This window comes from Natator depressus, chromosome 6, assembly GCF_965152275.1.
Source record: "Natator depressus isolate rNatDep1 chromosome 6, rNatDep2.hap1, whole genome shotgun sequence".
Classification (NCBI taxonomy): domain Eukaryota; kingdom Metazoa; phylum Chordata; order Testudines; family Cheloniidae; genus Natator; species Natator depressus.
In genome coordinates, this window is record NC_134239.1 from 43,651,195 (window position 1) to 43,667,651 (window position 16,457).

The following is a 16,457-nucleotide window of genomic DNA, read 5'->3' on the forward strand; positions in this document are numbered from 1 at the left end:
TCCGTCTTAATCACTGTAATTACAATACTGATGTCACTGAGGTATAAGCAGAAAGTGAATAATGAATGAAAGTGTTGGGTAAGATTTGTCTTACCATATCTCTGTAGTTTTCCTAAGGAGCAAATGTTTCCATGTTCTATTTAGGGGGATATTCCTAACCGTTAATTTAAAAATGCCTCTTGCAAGACGAGAGGCACAGAAAGATGGTGAAAAATAAGTTACACAAGGCAAGCTTTGTATTACAATCCAAACATATTGTCCTCATTTTTCAGATTATAATGCTGAAAGAGAAACTGAGAGCATATGAAGAAGAAAAAGCAGCCATTCCTGAAAAGCATGGTACAAGTGTTCTTTCAAACCAGCAGCAAGTGGAAATTCAAAGGTAACATCATATTAAGGTCTCATTTTCACAAATTTAGGTTTCCAGAATTTTACCATAGCCTTGTAAAATCAGTTCTATACTTTTTTAAAAAAATCTTTGTTTCAGCTTGGTTCATGTTGATCCCTTTAGAGTAGATGTGACATTATACTCAATATTGTTTTACAGTACATCTTGGTGGAGGGATTTAAAATAAAACAAATCTCAGAACAGACTCTTTGTAATTGGTCCCTCTTGACTCTACTACAAAACTTTAACTTAATGGCAGGAAAAATATCAGTTGGTGACCTTAATGAACATTATTATTATTATTTTTTTTAACTTCCTATTCAATGATAAACTTTCAGCTATTAAATTTCAACATGGGCATATGAGCTTCCTAAAGCTATATATTAAAGGACATATCTTCCATTTATAATATTCTGATTGCAAAAACACTACTGTAAAGGAACAATCTAGTTTTTCCTGTTTTAAAAAAAAAAAAAGTTTAACTGCTAGACTGGAGTTAGTGCTTCAGCAAAAGCAAGTAGCAACAGGGTATAAATTTTCATTATATTGAGCTTTCTATTTAAAGGTTCAGAAACCATGCACACTATACAGCAAAAAAAAAAAAAAAAAGGCAGATAGTTGAACCTTTTAATAAGCCTATAAAATGGAGATACTTGATTGAGACGTTGTATAAATTAAGAAATACTTGTAAAGTGTGTAAAAGATGAAAAAGTGTGACATGTTAACTGAAAATCCTTCTTAAATTGTGTGGCTAAACAATAACCAAAAAAAAAAAAAAAAACCAAAACACTACACTCCTGGAATCCTAAAAAGGACATTGGTCTGCTTACTGATTAGTGGCCAAATAGAAAAGCACAAATTGATTTTACCCGGTTTCTCATCCTCTTTGTTTCTAATGGAACACGAAATGCATTCAGATAATTTGAAAAATAAAAAGTTTTCTGAAAAAATCTTGATGACTGATTTGTCTCTTTTTAAAAGGAAAACAGAAGATTTAAGCATTTGATGCTTTAACTATCTAGCTAAATTATTGGTTAAAACACTATAAGACTTCTGTGGAAGTCAAGGTACCCACTCAGTTCACGTACATCAGCATTTTGGGGGGGAAATGGCGAAATTCTGAGATCTGTAGATATTTTCCTATTAAATATTTATCAGTTTGACAAAAGTGTGTCTATTTACTCTGGTCAGCAGTGTTTGTTTACCGTTGAACGCTGAGCTTTACAAAAATCTGAACTTCACCATTGAGCATTTATTTTAAAATGTTTATCTTGTATGCAATTTTTTTTTTTTTTTTAACAATTTGTTCAGTTTGCATTATCTGTGATTTATGTATGTTGGAGCTACTGAAGTTCAATAAACTGTCAGGTAATTTATCTTTTTAATTACTGATATATCTTGGGCTAGATACTGTTGTCCTGTTAAAAGCAGGACACTAATACACAATTTTTTTTCCTAGCCAAGGATTCATATAGTGTAATGGAGTTCTTCCCTAATATTGAAAGACAAATATATTGGGAAAATCTCACAAGTATACTTGGAATGCATAAAAATAGACCCCTTGAATCTAAATGTTTTAATTAAAGTACTTGATTATGGTGTGTATGGTGAAACTAAAACTTCACAAAATGCAGTTTCACTAATCCTATAATGTAATGCTGATTCTATAAGATTGCTTTCCCTATCTTTGGTTGAGTCAGATATATATTGATTTTATTTCTGCTGTAACGTGATTCTAAGCCATGTGTCAATTTTGCCTACTCACTTTAAGATTTCACAAAGGTCCCTATAAAATGGGAGGATAAAGGTCTGAAAACATTGGTCAATAGATGGAAAACTGTCCTGGAGTAATGCTGAAGCATACCTAAGTCTCATAGCGGATAACAAATTAGATGGTGTTTGCAAGGTGATGCACTGGTCATTTTTGCTAATGTAATTCTGAGCACCATAGAGAGGATTCATGGAGTAGGGAGAGGATTACTCAGTTCTGGGCACCATTTTATCAGGAAAAATATTGAGACTGCTGAGAATTCAGAGAGGAGTAACGCAAACAATCCACAAGCTAGAGAAATGGACTCAAAAAGAAAAACATAAATAACTAAATAGCCATACATTGACAGTTTGGCTAACTTAGCAAGACATAGTGTGTGGGAACATCAGACATTTGTAAACACCAAGAACAGAGTGGAATTATTTGGGATGGTACAGTTTTTTGTGTTGAGCTAGGAGCAATAGAATGAAATTGGGAAATGGAAAACTTAGGCACAGTGTCAGGAAAAGTTTCCTGACAAATCTATTAGGGTGTTGCATAGTCTTCCAGGGGAAGTAGTTGAAGCCCATTCCATGGGATTTTGGCAACTAGGCTAGGCAAAAATCTCCAAAAATGTACTACAATCCTGCCCTAGTAGGAAGCTGCTCTAGATGACCTAATAGAGCTATGAAATGTTAAATTTCTTACACAGTAACATACAGTAACAATTATTGAGATTCTATCAAAAGTACAGAGAAACTGGTCAAGATCTAGTTATTTAAAAGACTGGAATGTGGTGTAAATTTCTGGACAAACTAGTATTTTACATGAAGTGGTCTATTTTTTTTTCTTTGTACTAATAATTTTGTAAGGCTCTGTTTATATTTTAGAATCTGGGAACATGTGCTAGGATATCAAACTTCATTGTTTGATTATTTGTGTTACCAAAAACAACGAGGAGTCCTTGTGGGCACCTCAGAGACTAACAAATTTATTTAGGCATAAGCTTTTGTGGGCTAGAACCCAATTCATCAGATGCATGGAATGGAAAATACAGTAGCAGGTATATTTATACATAGTACATGAAAAGATGGGAGTTGCCTTACCATGTGGGGGGGTCAGTCTAACGAGACAATTCAATTAACAGTAGAATACCAAGGGAGGAAAAATCACTTTTGAAGTGGTAATGAGGGTGGCCCATTTCAAACAGTTGACAAGAAGGTGTGAATAACAGTAGGGGAAAATTAATATGGTAAAATTAGGTTTTTGTAATGACGCATCCACTCCCAGTCTTTATTCAGGCCTAATTTGATGGTGTCCAGTTTGCAAATTAATTCCAGTTCTGCAGTTTCACGTTGGAGTCTGTTTTTGAAGTTTTTTTTTATTGAAGAATTGCCACTTTTAAGCCTGTTATTGAATGAACAGGGAGGTTGAAGTGTTCTCCTGCTGGTTTTTTAATGTTGTAATTCCTGATGTCAGATTTGTGTCCATTTATTCTTTTGCATAGAGACTGGCCCGTTTGGCCAATAGACATGGCAGAGGGGCATTGTTGGCGCATGATGGCATATATCACATTGGTAGATGTGCGGTGAACAAGCCCCTGATGGTGTGGCTGATGTGGTTCAGTCCCATGATGGTGTCCCTTGAATAGATATGCGGACAGAGTTGGCACCGGGGTTTGTTACAGGGTTTGGTTCCTGGGTTAGTGTTTTTGTTGTGCGGTGGGTAGTTGCTGGTGAGTATTTGCTTCAGGTTGGGGGGCTGTCTGTAGGTGAGGACTGGCCTGTCTCCCAAGGTCTGAGAGAGTAAGGGATCATCCTTCAGGATAGGTTGTAGATCCTTGATGATGCACTGGAGAGGTTTTAGTTGGGGGCTGAAGGTGATGGCTAGTGGCATTCTGTTACTTTCTTTGTTGGGCCTGTCCTGTAGTAGGTGACTTCTGAGTACCCGTCTGGCTCTGTCAATCTGTTTTTTAACTTCACTAGATGGATATTGTAGTTTTAAGAACACATAACAGAGATCCTGGAGGTGTTTGTCTCTGTCTGAGGGATTGGAGCAAATGTGGTTGTATCTTAGAGCTTGGCTGTAGACAGTGGATCGTGTGATGTGGTCTGGATGAAAGCTGGAGGCATGTAGGTAAGTATAGCGGTTTCTGGTATAGGGTGGTGGTTATGTGACCATCGCTTATTAGCACTGTAGTGTCTAGGAAGTGTCTCTCTTGTGTGGACTGGTTCAGGCTGAGGTTGATGGTGGGGTGGAAATTGTTGAAATCCTGGTGGAATTCCTGAAGGGCCTCCTTCCCATGGGTCGAGATGATGAAGATATCATCAATGTAGCGCAAGTAGAGTAGGGATGTTAGGGGACGAGAGCTGAGGAAGCGGCGTTATGTGAAACTCTGGCTAAAATAATAGCCTTAGCTTCTGCTGCTTCTGTTCCTGCTTGCCATCCAGCCTCTGGTGCCATCCAGCCTGCACTGCTGCTGACAGCCATTCTGAGGAGAGGAAGAGTATTCCACTATCAGTTAATTTGTTAGCTTTCAGTACAGCCACTTACTGAAGTTATTTTTGCAGGTAGTCGGACTGTATAAAATCTGCATACCCTATCTTAGTTGTTGCTACTGCCAAATATTTTCCTGACAGTGTTCTTTTTGCATAATAGGTACTGTATAGGCCCAGGTTTCAGAGGCAAGCTCTTGGATTTTGTGTATATTTGTAGCTTTCTTAGTTTCTGTAACTTTCACAGTTTTCATTGAATTATTTTGTTTTTAGGGAGTGTGTTTTGTTTCTCTCAGTGATGTTCTATTAGAGTAGTGGCCAAACTGCAGCTCTTTTACCGTTAAAGTGTGGCTCACAGAGCCCCCCATGCCACTCCCCATTCTCCACCTACCAGATTGGGGAGGGAAGAATAGCTCAGGACCGCTGCCTTGCAGTGGGGTGGTGGGGTAAGGGCTTATGCCCAGTAGGGAAGAGTGTCTCGGGCACACCTGCTGGAGCTCAGGGCTTCAGCGGTATTGGGGCTGGAGCCCCAGCAGGTGTGCCCCGGCTCTCAAATTTCTGAAGATAGTCATATGCAGCTCGGAGAATCAGTACGTTTGGCCACCCTTGTTCTATTATTTCTTCTTTTGATGTGGTATGCCCGGGAGAGAGAATAAATAAATGAACATCAAAAAATTGTTATCCCAAGGTCTGGACTATTTTCCTAGGTCAGCTTCTTCTGCAAGGGAGGAAAAGACTATGGTTAGAAATGTCTGCATTTTTTTTTTCTTGGCTCCGTCCCTTTAGAACCCCATCACAATCAGGTTTCTGAGAATTATCCAGCTGGGGTTACTCCAATTGGCCCTTGCTGTTCTTTCAGCTGGAAAACTCTAGAGGCAGAATTGGATACTTATGTCTCTAAATTACAGTACTTGCATAATATTAATCTCTCAAGATTAAATGAGGACAAGTCACAAGTACAAAGTAAGATTCTATTTGTTTTGTGCCTCTTTCCCTAACACAAGAACCATGGGCTACCCAATGAAATTAATAGGCAGCAGGTTTAAAACAAACAAGAGGAAGTCAACCTGTGGAACTTGTTGCTGTGGGATGTTCTGAAGACCAAAAGTATAACCGAGTTCAAAAAAGAATTAGATACATTCATGGAGGATCAATCCATAATGGCTACTAGCCAAGATGGTCAAGGAAGCAAACCCATGCTCCGGTGTCACTAAACCTCCAACTTGCAGAAGCTGACACTGGATGACAGGATGGATCACTTGAAATTGCCCCATTCTGTTCATCCCCTCTAAAACATCTGGCCACTGTCTGAAGCTGTTGTACAGCCTGATGATGGTGATTTTTGTAGTCACTCAGTTATTCCAAACTTCTAGATGTTACCTTATCATTAAGCTAACAAAATTAAAGTTATCCTTTTTTAATAAATACTCCTAAAATATATGTTTATTCCTCAAATGTGTTATGGTTTTTTAAAAACACCAACAACAAACCTTTGGGACATAATCCTGCAAAAGCTCCTGAACAGACTGCTTACTACTGTGACTAGTTCCAGTTAAATACGCCTGACAGTGAGCACTGAACTCTGCAATAAAATTAAAATTTTGAAGAGAGACTGGCTCCTTAGTGACATACACGTTTTTTTTTTAAAAATGTTACTGTTTTACAAGCTTAGGCCCCAAGTCTTTTATAATCACTATAACGTATTGTGATTTTTCACCTTTATTCCAGTAGAGTGCAAATACCCTGACTGCCCCCTGCTGCCCCATCCAACCCCCCCGTTCCTCACCCTCTGACCCCCCCGACCCCTAACCACACCCCCGAACTCCCCTGCCCTCTATCCAACCCCCCTACCCTTTACCACGCTGCCTGGAGCACCGGTGGCTGGCGGCGCTACAGCCGCGCTGCCCAGAGCACCAGGTCAGGCCGTGGCTCTGCAACTGCGCTGCCCAGCCGCCCAGAGCATTGTGCCGGTGGCATGGCACGCTGAGGCTACAGGGGAGGGGGAACAGCAGGGGAGGGGCCGGGGACTAGCTTCCCAGGCCTGGAGCTCAGGGGCTGAGCAGGAGGGTCCCGCGGGCTGGATGTGGCCCACAGGCCATAGTTTGACCACCTCCGGACTAGAAAATACTTGACTGGACAGTTGAGTTAAATGGTTCCATCTCTGAGTTGTGTGCCCCTCTGCTCTGATCCTCTGCAATGGAATGTTTTATTTCTTTGAGATTTATTCTATGTTTGTTAAGTTTTTGTTTGTCTCTAAATTAATAATTATGTATTTTAAATATACCTTACTATCCAGAAATAATAATCATCTCTGGAAAATTTTTGGCCAAAGTAGTTGAATATCTGCCAGTGTGGAGACGAGTTCTTATTTTAATTCTATTTGGCCTGGTTAGGGTTATAAAATAGTAGAATAAGACATGAGCGTTATTTAAACATTCTTAGGTTATGAAAAGGAACTGCTGCTGATGGAACACATTTTATTGGAAAACAAAAAAATCCAGCCAGCCACACCACAGGAATCCCACGCGTTTTTTTTTGTTTTGTTTTGTTTTGTTTTGCAGCCAGTTCTGTAGATGTCACTTTTACCTTATATATTTCTAAACACAGCTGGCACTTCATATCTGGAATATCTGCATGTTCAAAAATTATAAGCCTATTCCTATGGTTCTCTCAAATGAATAGGATAAGATGACAGATAGAGATATAGATATATACTAGTTGAATTAATAAGCTTTATATATATGATTATCATCTGTTAACGATGTTAGCAAGGACATGGTAATAATTAGACTCCAGAGTAAATATCCCACCCCCCACCCCGTTAAGAGTAATAGTACAACAGTACCCATTTTTTAGTGTTTGCAGACTCATAATGTATTTACATAATGGTTTACAGTGATGGACTAAGGCTAAGCAGGTCCTGGATCTAACCAGAGATCAAGGTTTCCCCAGAATTGGATCCCTTCTCCCAAACATCCTTCCATCCCTAGTTTTCCATCCTCAGCCTCACAGGTAGTAGGACCTAAACCTTCACTGCATTTGAGTATGGTTTCACTGTCCACTAGCTGCAGGCAATTGCAAAGCATGCATGAGATCTTGCAGGGAATTAAACAGTTGACAGGGACACCTACAGTGGGTGGGGCTTCATTTGCAAAGGGAGAGGGGGTCCTTTTGCAATATTTGTAGGAGGCATTATGTGCTTACGGAAGCAATCACCTTAACTATTGAATAGACTGGTACCTGGTGCTGAGTAAAGAAGGAAATGGGAAGCCTTCTGCAATACTAGAGCACAGCTCATTGTGTGAGGAGAGTCTGGCTGGTATCTGCTTGAATCCAAATATCAGCTTCACAAATCAAAGAGCAAGGCATTTTATTTTAAAATGAAAGCTTGAAACCTTGAGAGCTGCGGGGAGAGGAAGAAACCAGAGAAGATTTAAATCTTTGGAATTTAGATTCTCTGCATTTGGGTGTCAGTTGTCTCGTATTTATATCAGAGTTGTATATAGTTTAAATTCCTATTGAAAATGAATTACTTCTGTCGTGGTGTTAGTGGCTGTTTGGGGGAAGAGGGAAACAAATGTACCCTTTTAATGACTTCCTAAACTAAACAAGGATAGTTTAATCCCCTTTGAAACTTGAGTATGTGCTCTAGTTTTGTATGGATCTTAATTTGCATTATAGAATCTTTGCTCTTTGTACTACCATTTTGGGAAAGATAAATAGGTATATAACTTTTCTTGAGGTCACTTACTAATTTTGATTCCTTATTTTTCCATATCTACTTTTTTAGCTCAGAATTGGAATTTTGTTTGCTTCTGTTGTATCACAGTAAACCAGGCATCATAAAAGGACTACATGTGTAATCAGTTTGTTTTTTTTAACTTGTCCCTTATTTCTGGTAGATTTCGAGAAATTCTAAAAAGTTTGTTTATAAAACGGGAGGAAATCAGAAAGGAATACCTCAAGCTGGAAATGCGGTTTAAAGAGAACATTTTGAAAACATATTACCAGAAACAATTCCATGAACAAATTGAGTTGATGTGCTCTGAAGAGAGAGTAGAAAAGGTGAGTGGTTTTTTGTACCACTTCATTTTGCCATGTTACTTTATGGAACCTCTGTTTTGAAATTTTTACCTTTAATCTGGTTCAGCTATCTAACCTTTTGTATTTAAGTGTTCAAGTGTCTTCAGCTTCTGAATTCCATTTTCAAAAATGATGTAGACCTTTAAGAACCCAAGTCTCACTAAAGATCAATAGGACTTAGGCATCTAAGGTACTTGCCTAAATTGAACTTAGGCTCCTATCTCACTTGAATTCTTTCAAATGTGTTACTTTAGTCAGGACCATAGGATATTAAGAATATCTGCTTTTAGTGCAAAAATTGTATAATTTTAATTTTAACATAAAGTAAAAGGGTTCTAGACTTCCTTTCTTCCATATGATTTATTTTAACTGTGGCTTGTTACCTGTGCCTGTTCTGCAAGCTGTGTATAATTCAATTGTAATTCCCAATAAACATATGCTTAACATTGTTGAAATGCAAATTGCATTGATTTTCATAAGTTCATATGTATGGCTTTGACAAAACAGTGCAGCGTACGCTATATTGACAATCAGATAACATTTTAACAGTTGACATTAATACAGAAAATGTAGTGTTGGTGTGAGGTGCACTATGTTTTCACATAGTAAAGGAACGTATAGACAGTTATGTTGTGGTTAAACGCAAAAATCTCTCATATTTCAATTTAAATGTGATTCACAGTTGCGAATTTGAGATCTGACTAGACTGAACATATCCATGCTGCTTTTGTGCAACAACAAACTTACCAACAGAGCAGCACACCTGGCATAGCTACTTAGGGCACTGTCATCTGAGAAGTCCATTTGTAGCACTGTACTGGCAACAAGCATTGTCAAGCTCCATGCCAAACTTAAAGCAATCCAAATTTTCTGCAGCGTTGACAGAGGAAAACTACTATTTTTTTAAAGCAGTTCTATCAATGGCCTTGCAGTTCAAAATCCCTTGGCCTGTATTTCAAATGATTGCTGTTGTTCAGAGGTTGGTGTCCTAATCTTCTTACAGAAGATCCAAGAGTAGTCAGTAAAGCCTGAAAACATTCCAATCTTAATTTAGTTTCTGAATAAAAATTTACAGCTGTAAAATATAGATTTAATTTTTCCTCTCTTTAATCAGTTGTTATAGCAAAATTTAACTTAACTGGCAACAATTTCAGGTTTCCAGTGTGTGCAGTGATTCACTTGGAGGTTTAAATTTGTTATGAATAATGGCAAGGTCAGAAATGCGCTGCTGTTTCAGAAATCTTGTGCTTGTCACAAATGGTGTTTTGAGTGACTGACATATTCCAGAAGTTTTTCATGTCACAATCTGCAGTGAATGGAATTCTGAAGTACTACTGTAAAACATTATTTTTATCCTGTATCATAATTTCTCCAACACCTATTACAATGAAGCGATTATAATATGGTTTTCCATTTTAACAGAACAATAGCTCTGCTATAGTTAAGGTTAAGACTAGCTTTGTGTTTGAAGCTCAGTTGAGTGCTCTATGAGCTGTACAGTTAATCAGATTGCCTTGAAATTTGATGTGCTGCATGGGGTATAGTCAGTGATCCAAATATGGTGCCACTTGACCAAGGGGATCCCAAGATACAATCCCTGAGGGGGGAAAAAAGCTGGCACGTTCTGGCATTGTTTTTCTTTCACTCAGAGAGATCAAACTAGGGGTCAGTCATTACACCAGGGACTCGCATTCCCTACCCCCACCCCTTGTGAGCCTGTATATAAGGAAGCCCTACCCCTCTGGGTGAGGAGCTTAGAATAGGTATGTGAGAGCATGCACTGAGACTGCTGCGACTGAGGTGAGGAGTTGAGAATGGGTATGCTTTTCAGAGGAGGGAGGCAGGGAACCCCCACTGATATGAATGGAGCAGTTCACAGGGCTGCGCTGCTGTAGCACTTCTATGTAGATACTCACTAAGTGACAGGACGGGTTCTCCCATTGGTTTAGTTAATCAAATTCCCCAAGAGGTGGATTAACCTTCCGTCAACTTAGCACTGGCTACGCCAAGGGCTAGGCCAGCTTAACTACGTCGCTCAGAGGTATAAATTCTTCACACCCTTGAGTGATATAGCTGAGTCGATTTAACTTTTGAGTGTATACCTGATCTAAGTTCTCTAAAGTTGCATACTTGCATGGATTGTCTTGAAGTTGGCTTTGCCTCCTGGGTTAGTGTAGGATAGGGTTAATTATCCAAATGCGAGAAGTTCAGATTCTGGTAACATAAAAGTTTGCAACCTATCTTGCGAAGAAATCTGCGAATGAACTGTGAACATTTGAGGAAAATCCACCTCTGTTAAGTTTTGTAGGTTTTTTTAAACATCATCTGATACAGCAGAATATTCAGAAGGTGCTGAAACTGTTTTTTAAAAGAAATTTACACATGCGAATGCTCACACGGAGGGGAGATTGGGGGTTCAAGAGTAGGTGTCAATGGGGAAGAAATTTGGGTCTGCAGTGAGGGATCGGAGTATTTTATGGGAATGGGTGGTAGGGGATAGAAGAGGAGTTGAGGGTTCAGGTAAGGGGAAGGAAGGAGGAGTTGGGGAATTGAGGAGTAACAGAGAAAGAAGGGGGTGTGGCGTTGTCAACCCTGAATTCCCCCTGGGAATCTGGGCGAGCCCTACCCCTCTTCAAGAGTCTGAGCCCCTCTCCCTGCCTGATGTGTGTCCTAGGATCTGCTGCTCTTTGGGTACCTGAGCCCCTCTCCCTGCCCTTGCATGTGAGTTGGGATCAGGGGTTGGGGTAACACAAATTTAAATATCTGAAATCCAGAAAATGAATAGTTAAGGTACACATCACCCCTGTGTGGGGACTGGGTGGGCCGGGGCATACCTGAGGAAACAAGGCCAGAAGTTGCAGCTGGGGATGGATAGTGGGAGAGAGTGGTACAGCTTCGTGTGCAGCTAAGGCTACATAACCAAGGTAGCATGCAGCCTGCCAGTAACTACCTGTGATATATGTATTCAGCAGCATAAGGCAGGAGATAGCAAGGAACAACTTAAATGTTAATGACTGCTGCAGTGCCAAGTAATGGCTTAATGGGCTGGGAAGGGAGAACTGGAAATGTTGGTGGCAGGGGCTACATGTTGCGGTGAATGATGAGGCAGACGGTGAAGAAGCACATAGTCACACCACTCTCTCTTACTCTCTCAAAATTTCGGTAACAATCATGTAAGAAAAGTGACAAGGTTCTGAAACATAGACCTTGCATGGGATTTCTCTCACCAGCCCTGTTAACAACTACACACTGCAAACATTTCAAAGTAAGACCATTATCCCCATTCCACTATAGCAAATATACAGGAGTTGTGAAGAGCACCAAGGAATCACATAGCAACTGTGTGGCCTAGAGGAAAGACTGTTGGACTGGGACTATTCCTAGCTCTGTCATCGGCTTGCTGGATGACTATGGGCAAGTCATTTCACTGCTCTGTGCTTCAGTTTCCCATCTCTAAAATGGGGGAAATGATGTAAAGGTCTTTGAGATCTACTGATGAAAAGCACCACATAAAACAAGGTCTTTTAATGATTAACCTAGCCACAGTAACATATCATCTGCAAACATAGGTGAGAATTACGCCTGCCTAAATGACCATTAACTCCTACCAACAAGCATTTCTCTTTTAAAAAAAAAAACTAAGAAATTTAAATAGCAAAAACTTTATTAATGCAGAGTTAAGGTTGCTTGGTGACAGTTCTTGCTCTTCCAGAATATCAAGTTCAGTAAAACTCAAACTTCTGTAAACCAGAAAATACAGAGTTACGGTAAAACACCCAGACAGCCTTAACTCTGCCCTCTTTGAGCGATGCCCCAATATGCCCATAACATAATGTAAAGGCGGAGTGGAATTATGTGTAATAGACAAGTGCTAGCTAAACTTGCCCTGTGCTCAAACACAGAGCTTACTCCCATGACAGAATACCACACTTGGAAAATTTAACAACCATTTCATACTCTCTTACCACCCTTTCACACTTGAACACAAGATACCACCTAAACCTATATTTCCCCTGCCCATCATTAAATCCAGAGACTGCTCTCATATTCCACCTCACTGCTGACAATACCAATGGCAAGAAGGCCCCAGTGCCCTGCTACTGACACAGTCTTACATTTCTGCACTGAGATGATCCATATATTCCATGGCCAGAAGGGATTATTATGATCATCTGATCTCCAGTATAACACAGGCCAGATGTAGACTGGAACCTCAAGCTACATACGTACCTCTTTCCTTTGCTTACACACCTGGGGTGCACTCAGACCCAGACCTGCTCAGATCAAAATCACAGCTCATTCAAGCTGCTCCAATTTATTCCTTCACTCTTCAAAACAGCTACACCTAACATAGTGCATGCAGCTGGAGTGCATGAAGATAATTCCCAATGCCTATTTTCAGCTTCAGGGGAGCAGAATTAAGATTGTGTGGGCATTTACCTTAATTCTGTATTTCCAGGTTTTCACAAATTTGAGGACTCTCTGTTCTAGATGGGCATGAGGTAGCACCAGGCAACCTTAACTCTGTGTTAATAAAGGTTTTTTTGGTTTTTTTTTTTTTTAATCACTTATTTTTAAACGACTTTTTGCATTTATGAAAAATTTGTTTTATGTTTTCTCTTGGTTATTGTATCCAGCCGCTGAGTTTGTGCAGTGTTGAGTGCCATGCAAACCTTCCCCACCTCCATGCTAGGCTCGGGTAGACCCCATCCTGTCAGGAGGTAGGAACCAAACTGTGGGCTGAAAACATGGAAAGTCTCAGTCCAAAAGAAGAATTGCTGAGAGAATGAGAAAGTGAAAACAGAGAATGAATATTACCTTAACTAGCATTTGTGAAATCAATGTTAATTTGTTTGGGGTTGGGTCCTGAGTACTGCATTCTGTGAACCAATCTTGGGCTACTACTGACCTTTGCCATGTTCACTTTACATGGGGCTGCCTCTTTGTTTGGCTCATGCATACTGCCCCTTAAAGCCCCAGTCTTCAGCCTCCATAACTCATACCTTCAAGTCTGGGCCTCAGCTCTGCTCTGGGCCTCATTTGCTGCTGCTGCTTGATAGTCCTCTCCTTATTGAATCATAGGACTGGAAAGGACCTTGAGAGATCTTCTAGTTCAGTCCCTTACACTCAAGGCAAGACTAAGTATTATCTAGACTGGGGTGGACAACCTGTAACTCCGGAGCCACATGTGGCTCTTCAGAACTTAATATGCGGCTCCTTGTATAGGCACTGACTCTGGGGCTGGAGCTACAGGTGCCGACTTTCCAATGTGCTGGGGGGTGCTCACTGCTCAACCCCTGGCCCTGCCCCCACTCCACCTTTTCTCTCCCCTGAGCCTGCCATGCTCTCCTCCCCGCCCCTGAGACTCCTGCATGCCACAAAACAGCTGATCGGGAGGTGCGGGGAGGAAGGGAGAAGCGCTGATCAGAGGGGCTGCTGGTGGGCAGGAGGCCCTGGGAGCGGGGGTGGGTGGGAGCTGATGGTGAGGGCTGCTAACGTATTACTGTGGCTCTTTGGCAATGTACATTGGTAAATTCTGGCTCCTTCTCAGGCTCTGGTTGGCAACCCCTGATCTAGATCATCCCTGACACATGGTTGTCTAACGTGCTCTTAAAAACCTCCTGTGATGGAGATTTCACAACCTCCCTAGGCAATTTATTTCAGTGCTTCCTTACAGATAGGAAGTTTTTTTCCTAATGTCCAACCTAAACCGCCCTTGCTGCAACTTAAGCCCATTGCTTCTTGTCCTATCCTCAGAACTTAAGGAGAACACTTTTTCTCCCTCCTCCTTGTAACAACCTTTTATGTACTTGAAAACTGTTATGTCCCCTCTCCATCTTCTCTTCTCCTGACTAATCAAACTCATGTTTTTCAATCTTCCCTCATAGGTCATGTTTTCTAGACCTTGAATCATTTTTGTTGCTCTCCTCTGGACTTTCTCCAATTTGTCCACATCTTTGTTGAAATGTGGAGCCCAGGACTGGACACAGTACTCCAGTTGAGACCTTATCAGCATACAGTAGAGAAGAAGAATTACTTCTTGTGTCTTGCTAATACATCCCAGAATGACATTTGCTTTTTTTTTTTTTTTTTTTTTTTTTAGGGCTATCGATTAATCACAGTTAACTCACACGATTAACTCAAAAAAACTGTGATTAATCGCACTATTAAACAATAGAATACCAATGGAAATTTATTAAATGTTTTTGGATGTTTTTCTACATTTTCAAATATATTGACTTCTGCTACAACACGGAATACAAAGTGTACAGTGCTCACTTTATATTATTTTTGATTACAAATATTTACACTGTAAAAATGATAAAAGAAATAGTATTTTTCAGTTCACCTCATACCAGTACTGTAGTGCAAACTCTTTATCATGAAAGTATAACTTACAAATGTAGTTTGTTTTTTGCTTGTTTGTTTGTTTTGTTTTGTTTTTCGGTTACATAACTGCACTCAAAAACAATGTAAAACTTTAGAGCCTGCAAGTCCTCTCAGTCCTACTTCTTGTTCAACCAAGCGCACAGACAAACAAGTTTGGTTACAGTTTGTAGGAGATAATGCTGCCCACTTCTTGTTTACAATATCACCTGGAAATGAGAACAGGCATTTGCATAGTACTTTTGTAGCCGGCATCACAAGATATTTACATGCCAGATGCACTAAAGATTCATATGTCCCTTTATGCCTCAACCACCATTCCAGAGGACATGCATCCATGTTGATGATGGGTTCTGCTTGATAACAATCCAAAGCAGAGCGGACCGACACATGTTCATTTTCATCATCTGAGTCGGATGTCACCAGCAGAAGGTTGATTTTCTTTTTTGGTGGTTCGTGTTTTTTACAGTGCAACTATCTGTATTCAAAATAAATATAAAGTGAGCATTGGACACTTTGTATTATGTGTTGTAATTGAAATTAATATATTGAAAATGTAAAAAGCATCCAAAAATATTTAAATAAATGGTATTTTATTGTTTAAGAGCACGATTAATCGCGATAAATTTTTTTAATCACTTGACAGCCCTACTTTTTTTTTTTTTGCAACAATATTACACTGTTGACTCGTATTCAGCTTGTGATCCACTATGACTCCCGGATCCCTTTCTGCAGTGCTCCTTCCTGGGTAGTCATTTCCAGTTGATTGTTCCTTCCTAAGTGGAGTACTTTGGATTTGTCCTTATTGAATTTCATCCTATTTACTTCTGACCGTTTCTCCAATTTGTCCAAATCATTATGCAGTAGCTGGTCCTCTCCACAGACTTTTGTGCTACTTCCCCACTATTGTATGTGGGATGTTCCCTCTAATCTCAAGGGACTATGTCACAATGTAACACAGGCCTCCAAAGGCTGGAATGGCTTGGTCTAAGCCACTTGTTGCTTCCACCTACATACCAGCTCTTCCCTCGTCTGTGTCACTTGTCAAACATACCCTTACTGAGTTCAGAGCACAGGAGACTCAAACTTGGGAAGACGTGGGTAAGAAGAGGATCCACCTCCATTCCTTTTGCCCTAGTTTTCAGTCCCCTGTGACCATTGGTGACCATATGGGTCACTCCCCTCCACCACTTTTAGAATAGTGATAGTGTTTGAGGAATTCAAGTTGAAACTTTCTTGGTTTTGTCCTTCTGCTCCTTTCTTATATATCTACGGCCTTGTCTACACTAACGAGGTAAGTCGACCTAAGTTACACTAATTAAGTTATGTAATTTAAGTTGACGTAGCTTAGATC

At 40.1% G+C, this 16,457-nt stretch overlaps 1 protein-coding gene across 1 annotated transcript in view; it reads left to right on the forward strand.

Annotated features, from left to right (window-relative positions):
* KIF18A (kinesin family member 18A) overlaps positions 1 to 16,457 on the forward strand; it is a 107,184-nt gene that overhangs the window by 44,423 nt on the left and 46,304 nt on the right. The window contains exons 9-10 of the mRNA XM_074956964.1: positions 273 to 382; positions 8,536 to 8,698. Of these exons, the coding sequence (XP_074813065.1) occupies positions 273 to 382; positions 8,536 to 8,698 (273 nt within the window). The remainder of the gene's footprint in view (positions 1 to 272; positions 383 to 8,535; positions 8,699 to 16,457) is intronic.